General features: G+C 47.4%; 1 protein-coding gene across 2 annotated transcripts in view; it reads right to left on the reverse strand.

Annotated features, from left to right (window-relative positions):
• CLMN (calmin) overlaps positions 1-20727 on the reverse strand; it is a 132998-nt gene that overhangs the window by 29652 nt on the left and 82619 nt on the right. For both annotated transcript variants that reach the window (XM_029597882.1, XM_029597883.1), the window contains exons 5-8: positions 19751-19843; positions 9371-9561; positions 4806-4999; positions 1280-1362 (exon numbers count right to left, since the gene is read on the reverse strand). In XM_029597882.1, the coding sequence (XP_029453742.1) occupies positions 1280-1362; positions 4806-4999; positions 9371-9561; positions 19751-19843 (561 nt within the window). The remainder of the gene's footprint in view (positions 1-1279; positions 1363-4805; positions 5000-9370; positions 9562-19750; positions 19844-20727) is intronic.

Consider the following 20727-nt stretch of genomic DNA (forward strand, 5'->3'; position numbering starts at 1 on the left):
CTGCCTTCAAAAGCATGCAACAAATGGTCCCACTTGTGTTAAAACTGTAATGATTCACATAATGACATGATAAATTCAACAGTTCTTCTGGGTTTTCTGTGCTGGGTGGGGCATTTCAAGGTGAAGACCCAACCATGAGCACCAAGGAGCTGTCAAAAGAACTCTGGGACAAAGCTGTAGAAAGGCATGGGTACAAAAGAATTACACATTTCTGGAATAAGCCTCAGAGTATAGTCAAGAAATGTCTGAGAAGTACAAGGTTTAGTGTGCAATTTCCCAAGCACTCCACAAATTTGGCCTGTAGAGTGGCAAAATGGAAACTCATTAGATCCCACTTGCAAAACCTCTGTCTTCATGGAATTCAAAACTAAAGCATTCTTTATTAACCAAAGACCCACAAGCTTTCACACACTCCTCCAAATGAGAAAGGATCTGTCCTGGATTCGATCTCAGGGGTACTAAAGCTGGCCATTTAAGTAATTTATTCAGATGTAACTTATCCAGCTACATTACAAGGTATATTCAGTGACCCGGCTAAGCCACTGAATATCTGCTTATATATCTATGCTTAGCCCTATAAATTATAACTGGCTACATTAGACCTCAATGGCATGTCAAACTTAGCCATTTAACTTACGTGGCTAACACTAACGGCTAACTTGCTTCACCTCAATCCGCCCACTACATGCCTACAACTTATGCGGCTAACTTTTTAGCCATATAAGTGACTTATGTGGCTAAGTGGCAGCAGCTGAACGTGGGCGCATATTCAGCAGCTGCTGCTTAGCTGGATAAGTTAGACTTAGAATAAACTGCATTGAACGCACTTTGAACACTGACCTCAATGTAATCAAAATCTGAAACAAAATGGCCACAGAAGTATTACTGGCATTAGATCCCTGCTTGTGGCAAATCATGGAGGCTTTTTGCCTTTGAGCCTTATTTGCTTGGAAGATCTCTTTGCAAACCCCTTCATGTGTCATTCAGTTTAAACCATCACTGATATGACCCAACTCTGCTTTTCAGCAAGAAGCTCAAATTCTGAGCTTGCATCCCGAAACACGGTTTGCAAGATTTCCTGAGCTTGCACAAGCTGCAATGATGTTTCTTGGGTGGAAGGTCAACATTTGATTTCCAGCAAGGTTTACAAAAATGATTTTTATCTAAACTGGTTTGCTAACTCCTCGTTTAAAACTCCACACACAAACACCAAGAGAAGAATCTTGAGGATGAATATAAAATATCCACAAAATAATGAACTCTGTAAAGAAAAACTCACCCCTTCCGACTCTGGAAAATGTTCAAGAAATTGTGCCACATAGGTCATGACAGATTGTTCATCAGGCGAATCAACTATTATATCTACAAGGAAAACAAACACAGGGTAAATACATGTGGTCTTCTACTGGAAAACGCTACCTCAGATGGCACTCTGGAAGAGCAAAGAGATCAATATTCAGCAGTGCGGTGAGCGGACAATTTTAATGGAACCTGCTGCTCAGGCGCTCCACTGATTATTGATGGATAAAGTCCTAGTTAGCCAGATAAACTCATCCAGTTAACTTTATGACTGCTCTCTGGCATTCCTAGTCAGATACGTTTATTAGGATAACTTAACTGCACCCCAAAACGCCTCCAACGTATCCAGCTTTTATCCAGCTAAACCAAAGCCGTTCAGAGCAGCAGGAAATTTAAAACCCACGGTTTGTCTGGCTTAAGTTCTGAATACTGACCTCATTGCTTCATACTTGGCTTCCCTGGCGCAGTTAACACATGCTTTAAAAGGTGATTTTGACACCTACAACAAAGTCTAGAATACTTTCTGGATATGGTCATGGGGAGGGTTTTAAAAAAATGACTGCATTTGCCCTTATTTGACAACTGTATTAAACATCAGATCTGGCAGGGTGTTATATCTTATCCTCGGCAATACATGGAACATGGAAAGTACATTTTCAAAGGCATTTCCGTAGGTCAAACAGAACTGTACCTGCAGAATTAGCCCATTATTAAATGAAATGCCTGCTATGCAAATAAACTTAAATGCATGGAAGTTTGCCTGGACCGCGTGGATGCGTTTCATTGGGGAGGGAGGTGGCGTTTGAGAGATTTGCTTTTATTCACATACTCTGCATTTTCAAAAGCACCAGGCCGATCCAATAAATGTGCACAGAAAAGGGGCACTCGGTGTTTAGTGCCTGCTTTCCTAATGCGCGCCCAGCCGCCTCTCCTGGGTGAGCGACTGAATATTTAAAAGAGGGGCCACGCTAAAAAGGAGGCGCTAGAGACAAATGTGCATCCCTAGCGCCTCCTCGGCATCAGGAGGTGGCTGTTAAGCGGGTTGGGGAAACAGATGCTCAGTCTACGAGCACAGCGTCCCTTTACGCCAGTCCTGGAGTGGCGTAAAATTTGCCACGTTGCAAGGGCGCATTGGCTGCGAGGAATGTTTATTGGCTCACGCAGAATTTCCACGTGATGAGCGCTATTAGCTATGCGGTGATTTGCACGTGTGTTTTGGACGCATGTCAAGCAGGGTGCAGCGGCCAGCGCACGGTATTGGATCGGCCTGTACGTGTGTAAATTTTCCCCCAAAAATATCTGCATACAAATCAGCAGGTGTAATTGTGTTGCAGGGTAGTTTACTTTGAAAACTGGTATAACTTCTGCCTGCATTTGCCGACTTTCTTAATTACCACAAGGTGTTACCTGTGTTGTATCTTTGGGAAAAAAATAAAGTTCTAAAGGAAAGGAAAATAAGAACGCATTGATTTGCGGTGTCTGAGCAACCCCTGGTGTCCTTGGTGATCGATAACAAGAGACAGATCCTTAACGAAATAACAACAATAACGAACAGTATGATCTTGATGGGTTTGGTCTTGTCACTGGTGTCACAGCAGGTGTTGTGCCTACAACTTTTAGAAAAGCCTGTGACGGATTTCACAGCAAATTTAAAGTCTGTTCAGAATCCTCTGAAAGAAACCCCAATACACTGATGGATGAAGCAAGCTCTGAAGTTTTCCGACCCTTCAGGAATTCCTAAAACAAAACAGTGATGTCTAACTGTATGAAGAAAGGAGGGCCTGAGACTTGCCCGACTGTGAAATTCATTCTTTCATCTGGAGTTTGCCAACAAAATTTTCCCATAGTAAAATCTACATTTCTCCATATTGTCCTCTGTTTTAAGGAAGAATGGAGGCATTCACTAGATTATGTAGAGGAGAACATCTCCTTGGGACCCAGCCGAACCCATCTTCCATCCTTTTAGCAGCCTCGGGACAGAGCTGAACACTCCCTTCCTACACCACCCCCCATCAGCCTCAGGACAGAGCTGAACACCCCGCCTCTTGGCTGAGTAGCCCCAAGGAATTTTGCCCATTTGCAAGGCTCTGAATTTCCATGGAACTAAAGCCATCATTGTTGGTGCTAGAGAAGACCAATAATGTTCATTCCAAAGCACTAGCGATAGAAAATCACATCTTCATTACGTTCCCAAGTTAAGGACATTCAGGGCTATTTACTAAAGTGAGGTATATGAAGTATATGCTAAATGTTCATTAGTGTGCACTATCGGTCACCAGCTGCTTTATTTCCAATAGGTCCTATTTACAAACAGAGTGCACTACTACATACTGTAGTATACAATGCCCACTGCCTGTTCGATATGATAGCCAGTTGCATTGGAACAATGCTAAAAGTCCACAAAATGTCAACAAACTTGCTGTCACCTTGTCTGCAGTTTCTTTGACTGCTCAGAGATAGCCAGGGTCCATTTGGTAATTAAGTAAATTCCCATTCCAAAACTATGGGCTCAAATTACTAAACTTTCTTCCCATAGACAGAGGGGAAAAAAGCCTTGGTAAACCAGTGTGAGGTCCTGATCGGAAGTTCTCACCACCCACCAGCAGGGGTCTCTGTGGGCTTCTGGGACTATCTGATCAGTCCTCCCAGCCCTATGGTCCACACTTCCTGCTGGCAGCCATCTTGCTTCCTATCTGGACACATTTCCAGGCTTCCAGTCAGCAGGTTGCCAGTGCTTGGTTCTCATTGCCCGGCCCCCTCAGAGTCCTGCTTCCAGAACTCTTCTTGCTCCATTGACTCCAGCATATTCCTTGCTTCTTCAGATCATCTGATTCATCTCATCTAATCTTCCTGTTTACAGTGCTTGCTTGTACTTCCAACTAAATTCCTGATTATACCTAGTTCCAGGCCTCTACCTAAGCCTTGCCAGCCACCAGCACCTGAGGGCTCAACCCAAGGGGAAGGTGGACATTGCAAGCAGAAGAGAACCTGCCATTGTTCCAGTGGGAACCCGTCAGGCTAACCTTTACAATGTACTGGCCACTCTTGGCTTCAGGTGGGTCCGGGCCTTATAGCATGAAAAACCCTCAGAGGTAGACAGTCAGCAGATCGGTGAGCAGGAAAGTTACCCAGATATTCAGTGGCATTTATCTGGATAAGTCTTAAATTATCCGGGTAACTCTGGGACAGATATTTTTCCAACCAGATTTACCTAGCTGACTTTATCCGGACAGCCTATCAGCACTGCTCGGACAAAGTAAAACCGCACCCCAGGAACTCCCTCACCACTGTCTCCTTACCCAGGTAACAAAACTTTGCCAGGGAACGGAGGGGGGGAATTTTCAAATCCCCAGGTAACTCCCAACATTGCCCAGGCAAAGCCTTTGAGTATCAACCTCTCGGTGCAAGCCTGATTTGCCACTTCACGCCTCCCCTGGCAAAGTCACGTAAAATTGATCAAAATCCAGTTTGCCATTCTGCATGAAAGGAAACAGTCGCTACGTTACCTTCTGGCTCCAGAAGTTTGGGAATGCCCAGCTTCTCGTGTGCAATGCTGAAGGCGTCCTCCAAGTTCTCCAGCGGTGTTCTGTCGAAGGCCTGCTTCATATTTACCAGGCCGGGATCTATTGCTTTTATAACTGCTAAGAAAGCAAGCCCACTCCGCCAACTGCTAGCAAAGTCCTGAACTGCAACGCCATACCTGGACCACAAAAAGACACATTGATATTTTATAAAACATTCCATGCAAAACATTTAAGTTCTACAATACAGTGCAGCCCCCAGCTGACAATATGAGGCTATCTGTGAAAAATGTTTTTACCCCATAGGCAGAAAGTAAGAGGAAAACCATCACTAGCAAGTGAATTTTCAAAAGAGTTCTGCGCATCCTATCGTAGCAATTTTCAAAAACCGTTTACGCATGAAACGTGCACTCACGCGGGTAAATCCTATGGACAATTCAATGGCATATACTGTAGCAATTTTCAAAAGCCCACTTACACAGGTAAAGTGCGTTTTTTAAGGGTGTAAATGCTTTTGAAAATCAGGCCCTAGGTCTCTAGGTGAGTAAAAAATCTCAACATGTATTTAGCAACCACAATTACGGATGAGGCACAGCCAGGTTGTTCTCGGAATTTAGCCAAGAACTGTCAGCATGGCAGAGAAAAGTAAGCCATGAGTGGGACGGACAGGAGTGGGCAGAAGGGGAAGCAGAGAGAGAGAGAGCGCGAGAATGTGAGAGAGAAAGAAAATGACTTGGATGGAGATGAGGCAGAAGAAGAAGAGGGTTACAGGAGCAGGGAAGGGAGCGAGAGGTAGGTCACCAGAGCTGGGGCAGAGAAGAAAGAGCTCACTGAGGCAGGCCACCAGATCTGAAGGGGGGAGAGGAGAAAAAGGTAGGTTACTGTAGCTGGGAGGAAAGGAGAGAGAAAGGACATTGAGGAAGAAGATGAAAGACCAGCCTCGTTGGGGTGAGAGACGGGCTGCACAACTGGATGAAGAGTGACAGAGATTGAACAGAAGAAGGGAGGCAGGCTTAGGAAAGGCAGGAGATGGAGGAACCAGGAGTTTGGCACATCGAGTTTAAAAAAATATTATTATTTTAAATTAAATAAATGCCACATTTTGGATCCTTGACTGCTTTTTGTTAAAGCGACACTGTGGGGGCTATGGACAGAAAAGAGAACTCCTAACTCCTTTATTTCTGTAGGGCCTACACACGGCTTTACAGGTCACTTTCCAGCTGTGGGAAAGCATGATGTGTTGTGCCACACTTTAGTTTTAATGCAGGAGAAAACAGTGGGTAGGGAGCATGGGGATGGGGGCGGGATGGCATTTAATGCCTTGAAGGAGAGAGAAAATGAAAAAAACTTCAATCTAAACCACCCCCCCAAAACCTGCAGATTTTCCTGCTGGAGTTAATTCATTTATAATCCCAGACTACTACTATCCAGTTTCTAAAACTGGTAAAGTCTCCAGTACGACCATCCATCTAACCCAAGCAATATAAATGTCTTATCCTGTCCTAATTATTCCTCGTTATCATTCCTAATAATTATTGCCTGTAAGTCAACAGCGGCAAATTCTCTCTTTCTTTATCAGTACTTGATCACCACAAACACGCCCTGGGTCCATGTTAACAATGTTGAAAGCGTGTCCTGGAGATGCAGGGAGCAGAAACCTACCATGGTGCATTCCCAGTTCTCTGATTTACATCCTTCCCTGTCCGCGAGCCCCCAAATCCCTGGCAGGTTCTAATACAGTCAGAAAACCGCCAAGAGAATACGGAGTCAAGAAGAGCCGGATATTACATCAGTACCAAGCACTTTCCCCTGTCAGAAAACGCTGAAAACTCCTTCTGCAACGGGGACCTCGAGATTATATCCATCTACTATTCAGTCTTATTGTTTTTCAATTGTATTATTAAAGGTTATTCTTTCCTCTTCTCTCCTCTGTTGTTGGGGAACTCATTCTAGAATCAGCAGTGGTTTTCTTTGGAATCATGTGATTTATATAATAGGGGTTTTTTTTTCTTTTTAACACTATGATGTATGTCAGGTACTGTGTGCAACTTTACAGATCTATAAAACGTAATAAAGATATATATATATATATATATATACACATACACACACACACCTACACACACACATACACACTTACACATGCTGTACACATGGGATACATTTTTGAAGGCTTAGGACCTCCTTTACTAAACATTTTTCCCATAGACGCAAAATCCCTAGTAAATGAGGCCCTTAGGACCTCTGCACATAACAGAAAGGGTCATGCAGGGACACTGGCTTAATTTGCACAAATAGATTTTCAGCTGCCTGACAGCCCATGGCACACTTTTCCAATTTCTGGATTTATTTTAAAGATTGTTATAGACTGCCTTTAGGACCTAAGAGCAATCAAAGCAGTGTACAACCTAATCAAATCAGTGTATAAAATGCATTAAATTATATGAAAACAAAATCACAAAAAAAAAAAAAACTAATACAAAACTAAAATATGAAACATGCAAACAACAACAATACAATAGTCCTCAGGCAACACCTCTGGGATAAACCTTGCCTAACCTGATGATGTTAAAACCCCTCTACTCTGCGTTCACCTGGGGAAAAAGCCACGTCTTGAGCCTTTTTTGAACCCTTAAATGATCTGTTTCTTGCTGAATCTCTACGGGTAATTTATTCCAGAGGGAAGGGGCTACTAAGGAAAAAAGCCTTGTTCTTATCTGCTTCCCCCGGACAACTTCAAATAAGGGAGTTATAAGGCGCGCAAATTCCTACAAGGTTGGTACCAGTTCACCTGATCACGCAAATAACCCGGGTCTACCCCTTTCACCACCTTAAAAACCAAAGTAATCATCTTGAACTGTGCAAACGCTTCAACCGGAAGCCAACACAACCATGATGTTTCCTTTCCTCTGACGTTCTTCTCAAGCACTCCAACACCATTGTTACCACAACATTATGGGCAATCAGGCCTTTCCGCATTAACTGCTGCGGTAAACCCGCCCGAAGCCCATTACGGTCATCTAGACGGGATACTACCAGAGCATGAATGATAAGCTTAAATTCTTTCCCCCCCCCCCCCCCCCCCCCCCCCCCCCCCCCCCCCCCCCCGGCAAAAAAAAAAAGGCTTTAATTTGCGTACCACTTTCAATTTTCCAGTCATCATTGGGGCACTCCTAGAAACCTGGGCTTCTCCCTGCAGCTTTGCTTTCTCACCTCTTCCGCTGTAATGGCTGTTAATTTTGGCCACACTGAAACAAAGGCGTCCTGGGGGGAGGCGTTTGTAAGCTGCAAGTGCATCCAGGGAGGGTAAGAGTCAAAAGGGACTTCTCTCGGTAAAGGAGTGCTTTACCTGTGGAAATGGCCATGTTTGTTTGAGAACCGCGCACGCAGTTTTCAAGGCATGGGGGAGAGGCGCTCTGGGGATAGGCAGGGAGGAGGCAGAGTTCACTCGAGTTTATTGCTCTTATCTTACTGCCTTTCAGAACATATCAAAGCGGTTTACAACAAAAAAAAAAATTCATTCTCAGCAATAAGAAGCATTCTTACGCGCACTCTCTTCCGTCTTGAAACGCATGAACGTAAGTTTCCCTGAAAAAAAAAATCTTTCTTGGCACAAAGCAGAAGCCGCAGTGCCGTGCAGGTGCAGTAGCTTTCATGCAATAACTTTCTAAGTGAATCTACTGGCGTGGCTTTGGGAATTGGTGTAATGTAGGCCCAGAGTGGCCCACAAATTTATGTCCACTGTGATAAATCTACCCCCTTTGAGGGCAATATTCAAAGCCATTTGTGCTGCTGAACAGCAGTTCACCTTCGTTAATTGCGTGTCTGAAAACCACCCCACCCTTGCTACGGCCAAAAGCACGTGCGGTGTCCCGCAACGTGCACGCTTCCAGCGGCATTTTGGGGGTGGGGGGAGGGACGCGTTTTGGGCAGGAACAGAAAATAAATGCATGGAGATTATATCTTCAGGTCTACGCGCGCGGGATTTTTCCCGGCATCCATCCAGCCGCACCACAAAAAGCGGGCGCAGAAGTCCGCAGGTGCTTGGCGTCCGTGGCAGATTTCAAAAGGGAAAACACCCATCTTGAAACCTGGGGCAAAGCCCCTGGGCAGAAGGCGCGCGCAGATTTTGCACCAACGCGGGCAGTTTGAAAAATGGCCTTTTAACTTAAAAAAGAATTAAGTAATCAGCATTCTGCTAATAAGGGCACTTTACGCCTTCACTGTAAACAGCCGTTCTTTATATCCGCATAACAATCTGATAGTCAAGCACAAATTGTGCGGGTGCTTTGTGTTTGCATACCAGGATGGTTTTTGCGGGTTGCAAGCTTTTTAGGTTGGGCGTCCCACGGAATATTTACCCTAGTGTCTCCGGCAAGGTACCAGCTAGGATGGCACACACCTTTCTTTTAACTCTTCTCGCTATGTCTGAGTTCTACCAGAAAGAAAATTTATAAGCAGAAGGAACAGGTGGCCTATTACAAAAGGACATTTCCTGATAAAACAAAGCACAAAGTCCCCCTTGCCCCCCGAAAAGAAGCTTCTCTCACTTTCTTGTCCTCTCTTGCACCCAGCTTAAAAGAGCTTTGATTGCCTTGCGCTGATCCCTCACTGATATCGGGCCACTCTTCTCCGAGCTTGGCGTGCTCGGCTGAGACGTGTCCGAGTCGGGGCAGCTGGGCACGGAGGAGAGGCTGGAAGAAGATGCCATCCTGTTGAGGTTGCCGGTAAATTCTTTAATCTGAAAGGAAGGAACACAAGGTGCATTTTGTAAGAGATGCTTCCAACATCTGGAATGCTGAGGAGCTGACGTCGTCGCACTGGTCAAGATGCCATTGGCAAGCTGCCGCCGAGGAAGGGCACGAAAGAGTGAGAGTGAGCCTTCAGTTCAAGTTAGGAATGGGAAATTGTAAAAATAACTGACAACCATGAGAAGCTGGCACGCAGTCAGAAATATAACTGTAAGGGGAAAATAAAAGCACAAGTTTTCCTTTCATAGAAAGTAAATGTTTTCAAGCAACAGTTAAAAAACAAACAAACCCCACTAAGGCCAAACCTTTCATGACTCAACAAAGGTAGATGTATAATTCCAAAGCAACTTTCATCGGTAAAGCTTTACTGCCGCAGCTTATAGTGCTACCATGTAGTGCTGAAAATTGTAGATGACAAAAGACTTAAGACAAGGACTGAATAAAGGGTCAGACCGGGTGATCGTGTCTCTTGAAAGGTCATTTGCCTTAAACTCCATAAACTATGAAATCCTCATCCATTGGCTGAGAGGCTCTGGAAATCAAAGGCACCCTGCTAGATCGGTTTACCGCGTTTCTCAGAGAATGTGCGTAACAAGTGGAAACTGCTCATCGTGTTTCTGCCCCCCCCCCCCCCCGGGTTCTAAACTGCGGGGGTACCGCAGTGATCCATCTCGTCTCCTATTGTATTTAATGTGTGTGTTCAACCTCTACGAGGCGAGGGCTTTAAGTGCAGATGATTTCTAGTTTTATGTAGACCCGGGAGCGAATTGTTCTAAACATTTGATGGATTTATCAAATTGGTTTACAAGTGGTTTCTTCTTGGATAGCCCAAAGCAAGCTTCTGCTTAATCCATCAAAGACAGAAGTATTCTGGTTAAGAAAGCCCACTATTAAGCTGGAACCTCAAGGGTCTTACTCTCAGGATTGCAATTGCCAATTAAATCAGAGGCTAACATTCTAGAGGTTAATTTTCACTGAATTGGGTTGGTGATCCAATACGGTCAGAAACAGTTTTGCTCAGTTCCGTGCTATTCAAAACCTTCGCCCTTAATCTTTCACAAGAACATAAGAAAACTGGCTCTTACCTGCTAATTTTCGTTCCTGTAGTACCACGGATCAGTGCAGACTGTGGGTTATGCCTCCCTTCCAGCAGATGGAGACAGAGGAAAACTTGTAGGGCACCCTCTCATAACCTGGTGTGCCACCTGCATCCCTTCAGTATAAAGATTATCCAAGCAGAATAACAAGAATAACAATGAATCAAGCAATATGTTATTGTTCGGTGTGGTTGTGGACCCCTGAGTCATAGTGACAGTTGGCTCCACCCACAGGGAGGAGCCCTGTGGGGACTCACTATGACAAGCTCTAGTCTCAATAGACAGACAACAGTAATAGATTTTATTAAGCAAGAACGTAGGTATCCCACTAGGTGGGCATAGACTTAGTCCGGAGTGAAGTGGTGCAAAACTGGTCCTCCTGGTAGTGGTCCGCTGAGCGGGGTACGCCAGGGCAGCTCCTCTGGAGTGGAGATGCTTCTTAGATATGATCCAGTAGTGGCCCGCAGCGCAGGTTACGCTGTGAATCAGGTGGAGATGAGAGAGAAGCACTCGTAGCAGAGGAGCAGACAAGACGAAAGCATGCACTCAGTAGAGATGAGGCAGGTAACACAGAGCACTCGGTAGTGGGCTGAGGTACAGGGTGTTACGATCGTGGACCCTTGGGCCGGTTGGGACAGTGGATGGTATGCTATGGAAGACCACAGCAGGTGTCCCAGCCGGGAGGCGGCTCGGCAGAGACTCAGAAGAGGCTTCACCATTAGAAGTCCGAGGTCCCCCCAGTAGGATCCTGTAGGGACCCGGACCATTTGGACTTATGTGGAGTCCTATGCGACCAAGGACCCACGCAGCGGCTGAAGAGACTTCACCCTCGGAAGCCCGCGGCTCCCCCGGGAGGAGACCTGTGAGAGCCCTGGCCGCTGGGACTTAGGAGAATTCTCTGGGTTAGCAAGAACCGGATACCTGAGGTGAGGAAGAAGCCGAAGTCGGAGTTCAGGAGTGAAGCCGGGTCAGAAGCCAGGAGTCAGAGATCCGAACCAAAGCCAGGGATGAAGCAGAAGACGGAGTCGTGGACGGAGCCGGGTCGGAAGCCAGAGGTCAGAAGTCAATACCAAAACCAAGGGACGGAAGCAGGAGACAAGTCAGGAAGCAAGCCGGGTCGGAGACAGAAGCAATCCAAAGAGTTCGCAGCAACTAGCAAGTCAGGAAACCTGAGGAACCTCGTTGCAAGGCACTGAGGGAGTCCAGATGCAGGGTTAAAATACCCTGAGGGCGTCTGACGTCATCCAGGGCTGGCTTGAAGGTTTCCCACACTGGCCCCTTTAAATGGGACTCCTCCTCGCGCGCGTCTAGGGGGCGGGGCCAACCGAGCAGGGAGAGACGCGCTGGAAGGCCTGCAGGCCCGTGGAGGCCTCAGAACAGCCCGGACCGTCCCCGAGGTAGGTGGGGGGACCGGGGAACGACCCGGGACCGCAACACAGGGTATGCCAGAGGTCTTGTCACCAAGGTGGTAGATGATGTACTCACAGACAGAAGTAGTAGATTCCTGCAGACGAGATGGCCCTCCGAGGAGCAGATAGCCAGAGCAAAATAGTCCCTCGAGAAGCGGGTACCTTAAGTCCAATATCAGTAGTCAGGAACGAGTACTGCGAAGCAAAGAGAAGATCTCCATAGGAGTGGAATCAGATAAGACAGAAGTCCTTGCTAACTCGCTGGATGTCAGGAAGCATAGGGTTTAAATACCTCTTGGCGGGTGACGTCACAGGTGGGAACGCCCCAGAGTTTCCTGCCTTGATGGGAATAAGAGGAAAGCTGATGCACGCACACGCACCCTAGGTAACTCCGTCATCAAGACGGCGTCCGGGATCACCCACGCAATCCCGGGGACGCCGGGGAGAGCGGCATTTGCAGGCTAAGGTCGAAAGACTCCTTGAAATCACTGGAGCAGGCAAAGGAGAGGTGAGCAACAGAGGTCGAAGCTGTCTGCGACCTACGGGTGCAACAATTGCGCAACAGCGGGAGGAATTGCTGCAAAGCTAACCGAACCGCTTTGATTTCCAGGCGATTCCTCCTCGGACCAGGGGCCGTGAACTGAGCGGGACTGACAGACTGCTCCCCAGCCGGAGAGACTGGCATCCGTAGTCACTACTATCCACTTTGGGACTTCGAGTCAAGTTGTTTGGGTAAAGCCACCACCTAAGACTGGACCTGGTGGGATCGGTGATGTTATTGTTTGTAAGGATTTGGGTGGACCCCTGGACTCTGTGGTTGCTGACCATGCCCACAGGGGGAAGTCCCATGAGGGGCCACAGGTCAGGCTCAGCTTTAGGACACACACAGTTAGATCTTTTATTAAACAGTATTGAGGAGCCATCAGTAGTGAGCAGGAATGTAGCCCGTCTGGGCTTATAGAAACATAGAAATGACGGCAGAAGAAGACCAAACGGCCCATCCAGTCTGCCCTGCAAGCCTCACACATTTTTTCTCTCATACTTATCTGTTTCTCTTAGCTCTTGGTTCTATTTCCCTTCCACCCCCACCATTAATGCAGAGAGCAGCGATGGAGCTGCATCCAAGTGAAATATCTAGCTTGATTAGTTAGGGGTAGTAGGGGTAGTAACCGCTGCAATAAGCAAGCTACACCCATGCTTATTTGTTTTACCCAGACTGTGTTATTCAGCCCTTATTGGTTGTTTTTCTTCTCCCCTGCCGTTGAAGCAGAGAGCTATGCTGGATATGCGTGTAGTATCAGTTTTTCTTCTCCCCTGCCGTTGAAGCAGAGAGCTATGCTGGATATGCATCGAAAGTGAAGTATCAGGCACATTTGGTTTGGGGTAGTAACTGCCGTAACAAGCCAGCTACTCCCCGCTTTGTGAGTGTGAACCCTTTTTTCTTCTCCCTTGCCGTTGAAGCAGGGAGCTCTGCTGGATATGCGTGAAGTATCAGTTTTTCTTCTCCCCTGCCGTTGAAGCAGAGAGCTCTGCTGGATGTGTGAAGTATCAGTTATTCTTCTCCCCTGCCGTTGAAGCAGAGAGCTATGCTGGATATGCATTGAAAGTGAAGTATCAGGCTTATTTGGTTTGGGGTAGAAACCGCCGTAACAAGCCAGCTACTCCCCTCTTTGTGAGTGCAAATCCTTTTTTCCATATTTCCTCTTGCTGTTGAAGCTTAGAGTGATGTTGGAGTCACAGTAACCATGTGTATGTTTATTGAATAAGGGTATTGTCTCCAGGCAGTAGCCATCATTCTGGCGAGTCCCCCACTCTTCATTGGCGGCCTCTTGAATTTATGGATCCACAGTGTTTATCCCACGCCCCTTTGAAGTCCTTCACAGTTCTGGTCTTCACCACTTCCTCCGGAAGGGCATTCCAGGCATCCACCACCCTCTCCGTGAAGAAATACTTCCTGACGTTGGTTCTGAATCTTCCTCCCTGGAGCTTCAAATCGTGACCCCTGGTTCTGCTGATTTTTTTCCTACAGAAAAGTTTTGTTGTTGTCTTTGGATCATTAAAACCTTTCAAGTATCTGAAAGTCTTGTAGTCCCTCAGGCTCTGGAACAGCGATCCCACAATGGCTTGTAGTCCCTCATGCTCTGGAACAGCGATCCCACAATGGCTGTGCTGTAGTGGAGAGAAACTGAGATCGTGAGTACAAGCAATATATGCAGGGTTCAGGAATAGAGCCTTGTTGGTATAGTACTCACACAGCGGTCTCTCGGTATGGAGCACAGGAGCTGAAGTAAAGGCAGGCCCTCGAGGAGCAAGTACCTGGTTCCAGGGAACAGCTCTGAGAGAAGTAGATGGTAACTCACTGATGGTATAGGCAGCGGTGTCTTCCAGGCAGAAGAGAAATCCAGGTAGCGAGTCCAGGAACATGGGCCCTCGAGGAGAGAGTACCGGTTCCAGACAGCGACCTGAAAGAGAAGAGAGAGAGAGAGGCCCCCGAGGAGCGGGTACCCCAAAATAGAGTAGTCCAAAAGTGGAGGCGAATCTCATCCTTTAGGAAACCTTTGCTAACTCGACGGCTGGCAATCGCATAGGCTATTTGTATCCGGGATGCGTGATGTCATCACAGGGGGACGCCCCTGAGGTTCACGCCAAAGAAGGTACTTGAAGCAGGGCCGCGCGGTGCGCGCACCCTAAGGCAACTGGACAGCATGGTGGGAGGCAGCGCCCAAGCCGGACCGGGGACGCTGGAGAGGATGGCAGGCAGATGCCGCGGCAGCCAAACGTCCGTCAACCGCAGGAGGAGTCGCCAAAGAGGTAAGGAGGGCGGAGTGGAGACGTCGGGCAGCGACAGTCGTAACAGGTGAGCGGTAGAGGGAACTGGAACTTCTCCAACTTGGGATCCCAACAGGAAAGCAACGCTTGTTGTAATGGTCTCATATGAGCAAAAGCCCAGGGAACTAACTCCAAAGTGGATGCCATGGATCCGAGGACCTGAAGATAGTCCCAGGCTTTGGGGAGCAGGAGCGATTACTTTGCTCCTTTAATTTGTTCATTCGGTCCTGTGGGAGAAATACCTTCCCAACACTGGTATCGAATCGGGCCCCCAGGAAGCCATCATCTGGGATGGGATAAAGTTGCTTTTGGCTTGATTGACAACCCAACCGAGCGACTCCAGAAGACTGACCACCTTGCTGATAGCTTCTAAGCAGCGGTCCCTCGATGAGCCAGTCATCCAGGTAGGGATGAATTAGAAGCCCCTGCCTCCTCAGGGCCGCTGCCACCACCACAACTTTGGTGAATGTGCGAGAGGCCATAGCCAGACCGAACGGCAGAGCGCAGAACTGGAAATAAAGCCCCAGGATCATGAAGCAAAGAAATTTCTCATGATCCTTGCAAATGGGTATGTGCAAGTATGCTTCCATCAGATCCAGGGATGCCAAGAACTCGCCTTTGCGGATTGCCTAGATAACAGAGCAAAGAGTTTCCATGTGGAAATGCAGTATCTTGAGAGCCTTGTTTACCTTTTTGAGGTCTAAAATAGGCCAGAAGGATCCCTCCTTTTTTGGGACAACGAAGTAGATGGAATATCGCCCCCATCTTCCAGTCCTTTACTGCCCTGAGAGATAGCAGGCTGTCGAGGGTCTGTCGGACGATCTGCACCTTGATCCGTGTTCCGCAGGGGGAGATCATAAAAAAATCTTGGAGAGGCCGAGCAAATTCCAAAGCGTAGCCATGTTCTATGATGCTTAGGACCCACTGATCGGAGGTTATTCTGGCCCATTCCTCGCGGAATTGGGATAATCAACCCCAACCCAAGGAATTGAGGGATGGGCCTGCCTTATCTCATTGAGAAGTCTTGGATCCGAGGGACGTGACAGGCCCTCCTCCACGAGAGGTTCTGCGCCCTCGAAAGGAAGTGTTCCAGGATTGAGGACTGGCCATAGGCTGCCTTTGTCCTGCTGGCTGCGGTCTGCTCTGACAAAATCGCCGCTGGCCACGAAAATGTGAGTGGCTCGACGAAAAGCCTCTGGAAGACTTTGGTCTGTCCTCTGGTAGCTTGTGGACTTGTTTTTCACTCAGGGACTTTATCAACTGCTCCAAGTCTTCACCGAAGAGAAACCTCCCCTTGAACAGTAAAGCACCTAACTGAGCTTTGGACGAAACGTCCGCTGACCAGTTACGCAGCCAGAGGAGCCATCTTGCCGACACTGTGGATGGCATGGTGCAAGGAAGTACGGAGAAGGTCATACAGAGCATCAGCGCCATATGCCACCACAGCTTCCAAGCTTCCACTTGCTTTGACTCACCTGGAGGGAGATCCCTGGGCGTTAGCAATTGCTGCACCCAGCGGAAGCTCGCCCAGAGCATATAACTGCTACACACCGCCGCTCGGATGCCCAGGGCTGAAGCCTCAAAAATGCGTTTAAGGAGGACTTCAAGTTTCCTATCCTGAAGATCCTTGAGAGCTGCCGCTGCTGCAACCGGGATTGTGGTCCTCTTCGTAACCGCCGATACTGAAGTGTCTACCTTGGGAGACTTCAAGAGCTCCAGAGACTCTTCGGGCAAGGGATAAAGTTTATCCATAACCTGACAGACTCTCAAGCCGGCATCCGGAACGTCCCACTCCCGGCCATCAGTATGCTGGGGGAGTTCAACTCTGAGCTCTGACAAGAGCGAGGGAATAAGAGGCTCCAACGCTTCCCTGTGAAACAGCCGGATGACCTTCGGATCGTCTCCGTCCAGAGGAGCCTGCTTTCCCAGGTCCTCCTCAGACTCCGTGCTAGGAGGGGGCAAGGCAGAAGCCAATGAGTCCGCAGCCCCACTGTCCGCTCCATCCGGAAGGCAGAACCGCCCGAAACTAAAGAGCCACGTAAATTAATGACCCGCAGGAACGCTGGTGCATCTAGTTGCTTGGCCACTTTGGGGGGCGGCCCAGGTGGATGTTTCAAAGGTGAAGCACCACTCTGTGAAGCCAAAAAAGCTTTGTGCATAAGAAGCACAAAATCTAATGAAAAGGCATTAGAGCCAGCCCCTTCCCCCAGGGGATTGGGCTCACCTTCAAAATTGTCCTGGTCTGGATCAGAGGGATCCCCAGGATTGGCAGAAACCGGGGATAAGTCTGGAGGAAGCTCCCCTGCCCCCATTGCCCTGGCTTGTGCTTCAGCAAATGTATTTAAAATGGCCGCCGTTCCCGCGCTAAGAGGGAACAGATCGGCCTGAGTCTCTCGAGGTGCTGATCTCTTTGCTGCACCCGTTTGCAAAATCGAGCTGCCTTCCCCTCCAGAAAGGCAGCTCGAACAAAGGCCTGAACGGGAGAGTCTCGACGAAGACTCCCCGCAGGCAATACAACAAGATGGCTGCGGCATCGAGAAAACAGGAGAAACTGACAGTCGCGGCACAGGGGAAGCGGCAGGGAGCCTGCAAACTCCAAAAGAATGAGCCGGTACTTCACCCAACCCCTAAAGCAATGCAGCCGGTAAGAAAAGAAAACGAACAGGCTGCCTTTTTTTTTTTTTTTTTTTTAAATCGGCTCTGTGCTACGGGGGGAGAAGAGGGACTAGACCACCAGTAATCTTTACCCCAGCGCCTTACCTGCCAGGAGCCCCGCGGGGTAACCAACCCCATCTCCTAATCCTGCTACCAGGGGGGATGATCCCACAGGATCTGCCTACCCCCTGGGAGGATTTGATAAGTTTCTCTTTTCTTGGTTTTTTGGGTTTTTTTGCTTGATTCTCTGTTAGATAAAGTTTCTTTCTTTCTTTTTTTTTTTTTTTTTTTAAAGGGAAAGCGCCTTAACCCTAAGATTAGGGCAAGACTGCAGGGTTTGCACCACCTCCATCTGCTGGAGACAGAGAAATACTGAAGGGATGCAGGTGGCACACCAGGTTATGAGAGGGTGCCCTACAAGTTTTTCTCTGTCTTCATCTGCTGGAAGGGAGGCATAACCCATAGTCTGGACTGATCCGAGTATGTACAGGGAACTTGCTATACTGTTATTCATGTTTGAATACTGGGCCTCTGGACTCCTTGTATACAGGGGCCCATAGAAAACTGCACAAATTCCATTATGTTCAGAACACTTCTGCTAATGTCTCGACAGGTCTTAGGTTGAACGACCACATTACGCCACCTCTGTATAAATTACAACTGGTTTCCAATGGATGCAAGGATTCAGTTTAAGGTTCTCTCTAACATTTGGCACCCTTTTTAAATCTGGCCTGGCAGATCTTGGTACCAGCCTTGGAGAGCCCTGTGTTCTTTGCTGACGCTCCCCTATGCGTTCCATCACCTTACAGCTATCCATTATGCAGAAACCTTGAGGCAGGCCTTTTCCTGGTTTGCCCCAAAGCGCTGCAAGTCTTCTCCATCTGCTCTGAGGTTACGTAGGGATTATTTACTGTTTAGGAAACTCTCCAAAACCTGCTCATTTACTTCAGCTTTCTCACTCCTAAGCTCTGGATAATTTTGTCTAGGAAAGAATACGCCTTATGTTATATGACATGTAGACTTTTTTGAACATTTCTGGGCCTCTGATTGGATGATCTGATCCTCTTATATGATAGGAAGATACAATGTCAAGTCTGAGTTTTCATTGGTGAGATTTTGTTATTCTTATTTCTTTGTTAGCGGTATGGTTGGTCTTTTTGTCTGGTTTGTTTTTGATATGTTAATATTTCTATTTTATGTTACTGCTAATTTACATTACCTGGAATTAGACATTTAATAAATATCATAAAAAGATCTAATATGAAAGTAGCCAGGTTTACAGAATAAACAATTTGGTGTGCAGCAAACTGCAGCCTTTCTCCCTCTTGGCACCGGTGCAGGGCCATTCGAGGCATGCATCGCTCTCCGGGGTGGAGGAAAGCTCCACCACCTGCCGAGAAACACCAACCTGATGAACAGGTTTCACCAGTGGGGTGAAGCCAGCAAAAAATGTCAAAGGAAGACAGCACGCAGAGAGGTGCCAACAGGGCAGAGGGTCCAGTGCCCTGACGACAGAGTCAGAAGCACTGGGAGGCGAGTTCAAATTCTCTTAACCAATGACATTGTTTCTTCTCCCTCTCACCCTGTTTGGAAGTTTTCATGCATTTTGAGCCCCAGAAATGGGCGAGCAATCCATTCACCCCAGAGGTGGCGGCATCTGTGTTTCAGAAGTACCTCCTACCTCGCTAGGATCAGTTTGCATGCCAGGTACTTTATACACCTACATTATTCTTCTCACAGGTCTGTTACAGTTGAAATGATGGACTGACCCTGCTCATTATGGTAGCCTTTCAGAGCATGCTTATTATTGGAGATCGCATTAAATTTTGTAAGAAAATGCAAAATGGGTAGAAAAGTATGTTTTATTCCTGTGTGGATGCAAAGCAGAATGAACGATGGGTGGCTGATTTGAGGAGTCAGCTTGGTCAGTCATTATATAAACAAACCATGAGCGGCCAACTCCAGTCCTGAAGAGCCACAAACAGGCCTGCTTTTCAGGATATTCACAATGAATTTGCATGAGACGGATTTGCATGCACCGCCATGTATGCAGATCTATCTCATGCATATTCCCTGTCAATATCTTGAAAACCAGGCCTGGGTGTGGCCGCTGAGGTCCGGACTTGGCCACCCCTGACACAGAGTACCGTGGCTGCCATGTGAGTCATTCATTCTAAAAATGGTTTTACCTGAAAAAACAGGATAATGTTCCATATCAGCCCAAGGATCAGAGAGGAATTTCCATCAGCAATTTCTGCAGCATCAATGCTAACTAATTTCACCTGCAAAATAAAATAAAACGGACAGAATGGAAGCAAAGTACATTCTCCTTTCAGAACAAATGAAATAGAAATTAAACGGCTTGCAGCGTTTAGAGGGAGAAAAATGTTTTTAAACTTGATTTTAATGGCATTTCATGATAGGGTTAACTGATACTCCACTAGCACCCCAGCCTCCCTGAGTCCCAGCCCCTTCCGCAAAAGGGGGAAAAGGACGAGCTTTGCTTCTCTGCACAGGATGCAAGGTCCGTGGAACAGGCCGCTTCATTCTTGGGCGGCTCCAGGCTGGGCACGCTCGTGGGCTTTCAAGTGGCCCAGAGGACAAAGCTTCCCTTGACTGCAAAACCTACTCCAGGCCAGGTGCAAGGGTGCTTCCTGAAGGCGTGTCACCTCCCGACCACGCAATTAGTTTTCACCCCCACCAGCAGCTGTTGCAAGAAGCCGCATACCACGGCTCCTCTCCAGCTTTGAATACGTTCTGGATAAGGCATCAGCTCTCTGGCATCCTCTAGTGACGGGAAGGGAGAACTGCAGATAAATACATCAGGACACAACCGCCCGGGGAATTTAGTCTGAAAAGAAAGCAATGTAAAAAGAAAGAAACCTCCTCCATGCACCCAGCTGGCCCTCTGTCTAATTTACAGTTGTCAACTGATTGCTTCAGTTCCCTGTGCATTTCTGTTCCATAGCAAATTTTTATTTTTTTAAGTTCCGACACGACAGTTCACAAAAATGTACCAGATGTAATTTAGGATACAGAACTGGGTAAAATGTTATCCTCCTGTATGCATGTACACACGAGAGAGTCATTGTGGAAAATGTGCCTGTTTCGTGGCTCTAACAAGCTGCTGTTGTACACCTTTCCTTGCTGTTCATTCACAGCTACC

The sequence above is a fragment of the Rhinatrema bivittatum genome, chromosome 4, assembly GCF_901001135.1.
Source record: "Rhinatrema bivittatum chromosome 4, aRhiBiv1.1, whole genome shotgun sequence".
Lineage (NCBI taxonomy): Eukaryota > Metazoa > Chordata > Amphibia > Gymnophiona > Rhinatrematidae > Rhinatrema > Rhinatrema bivittatum.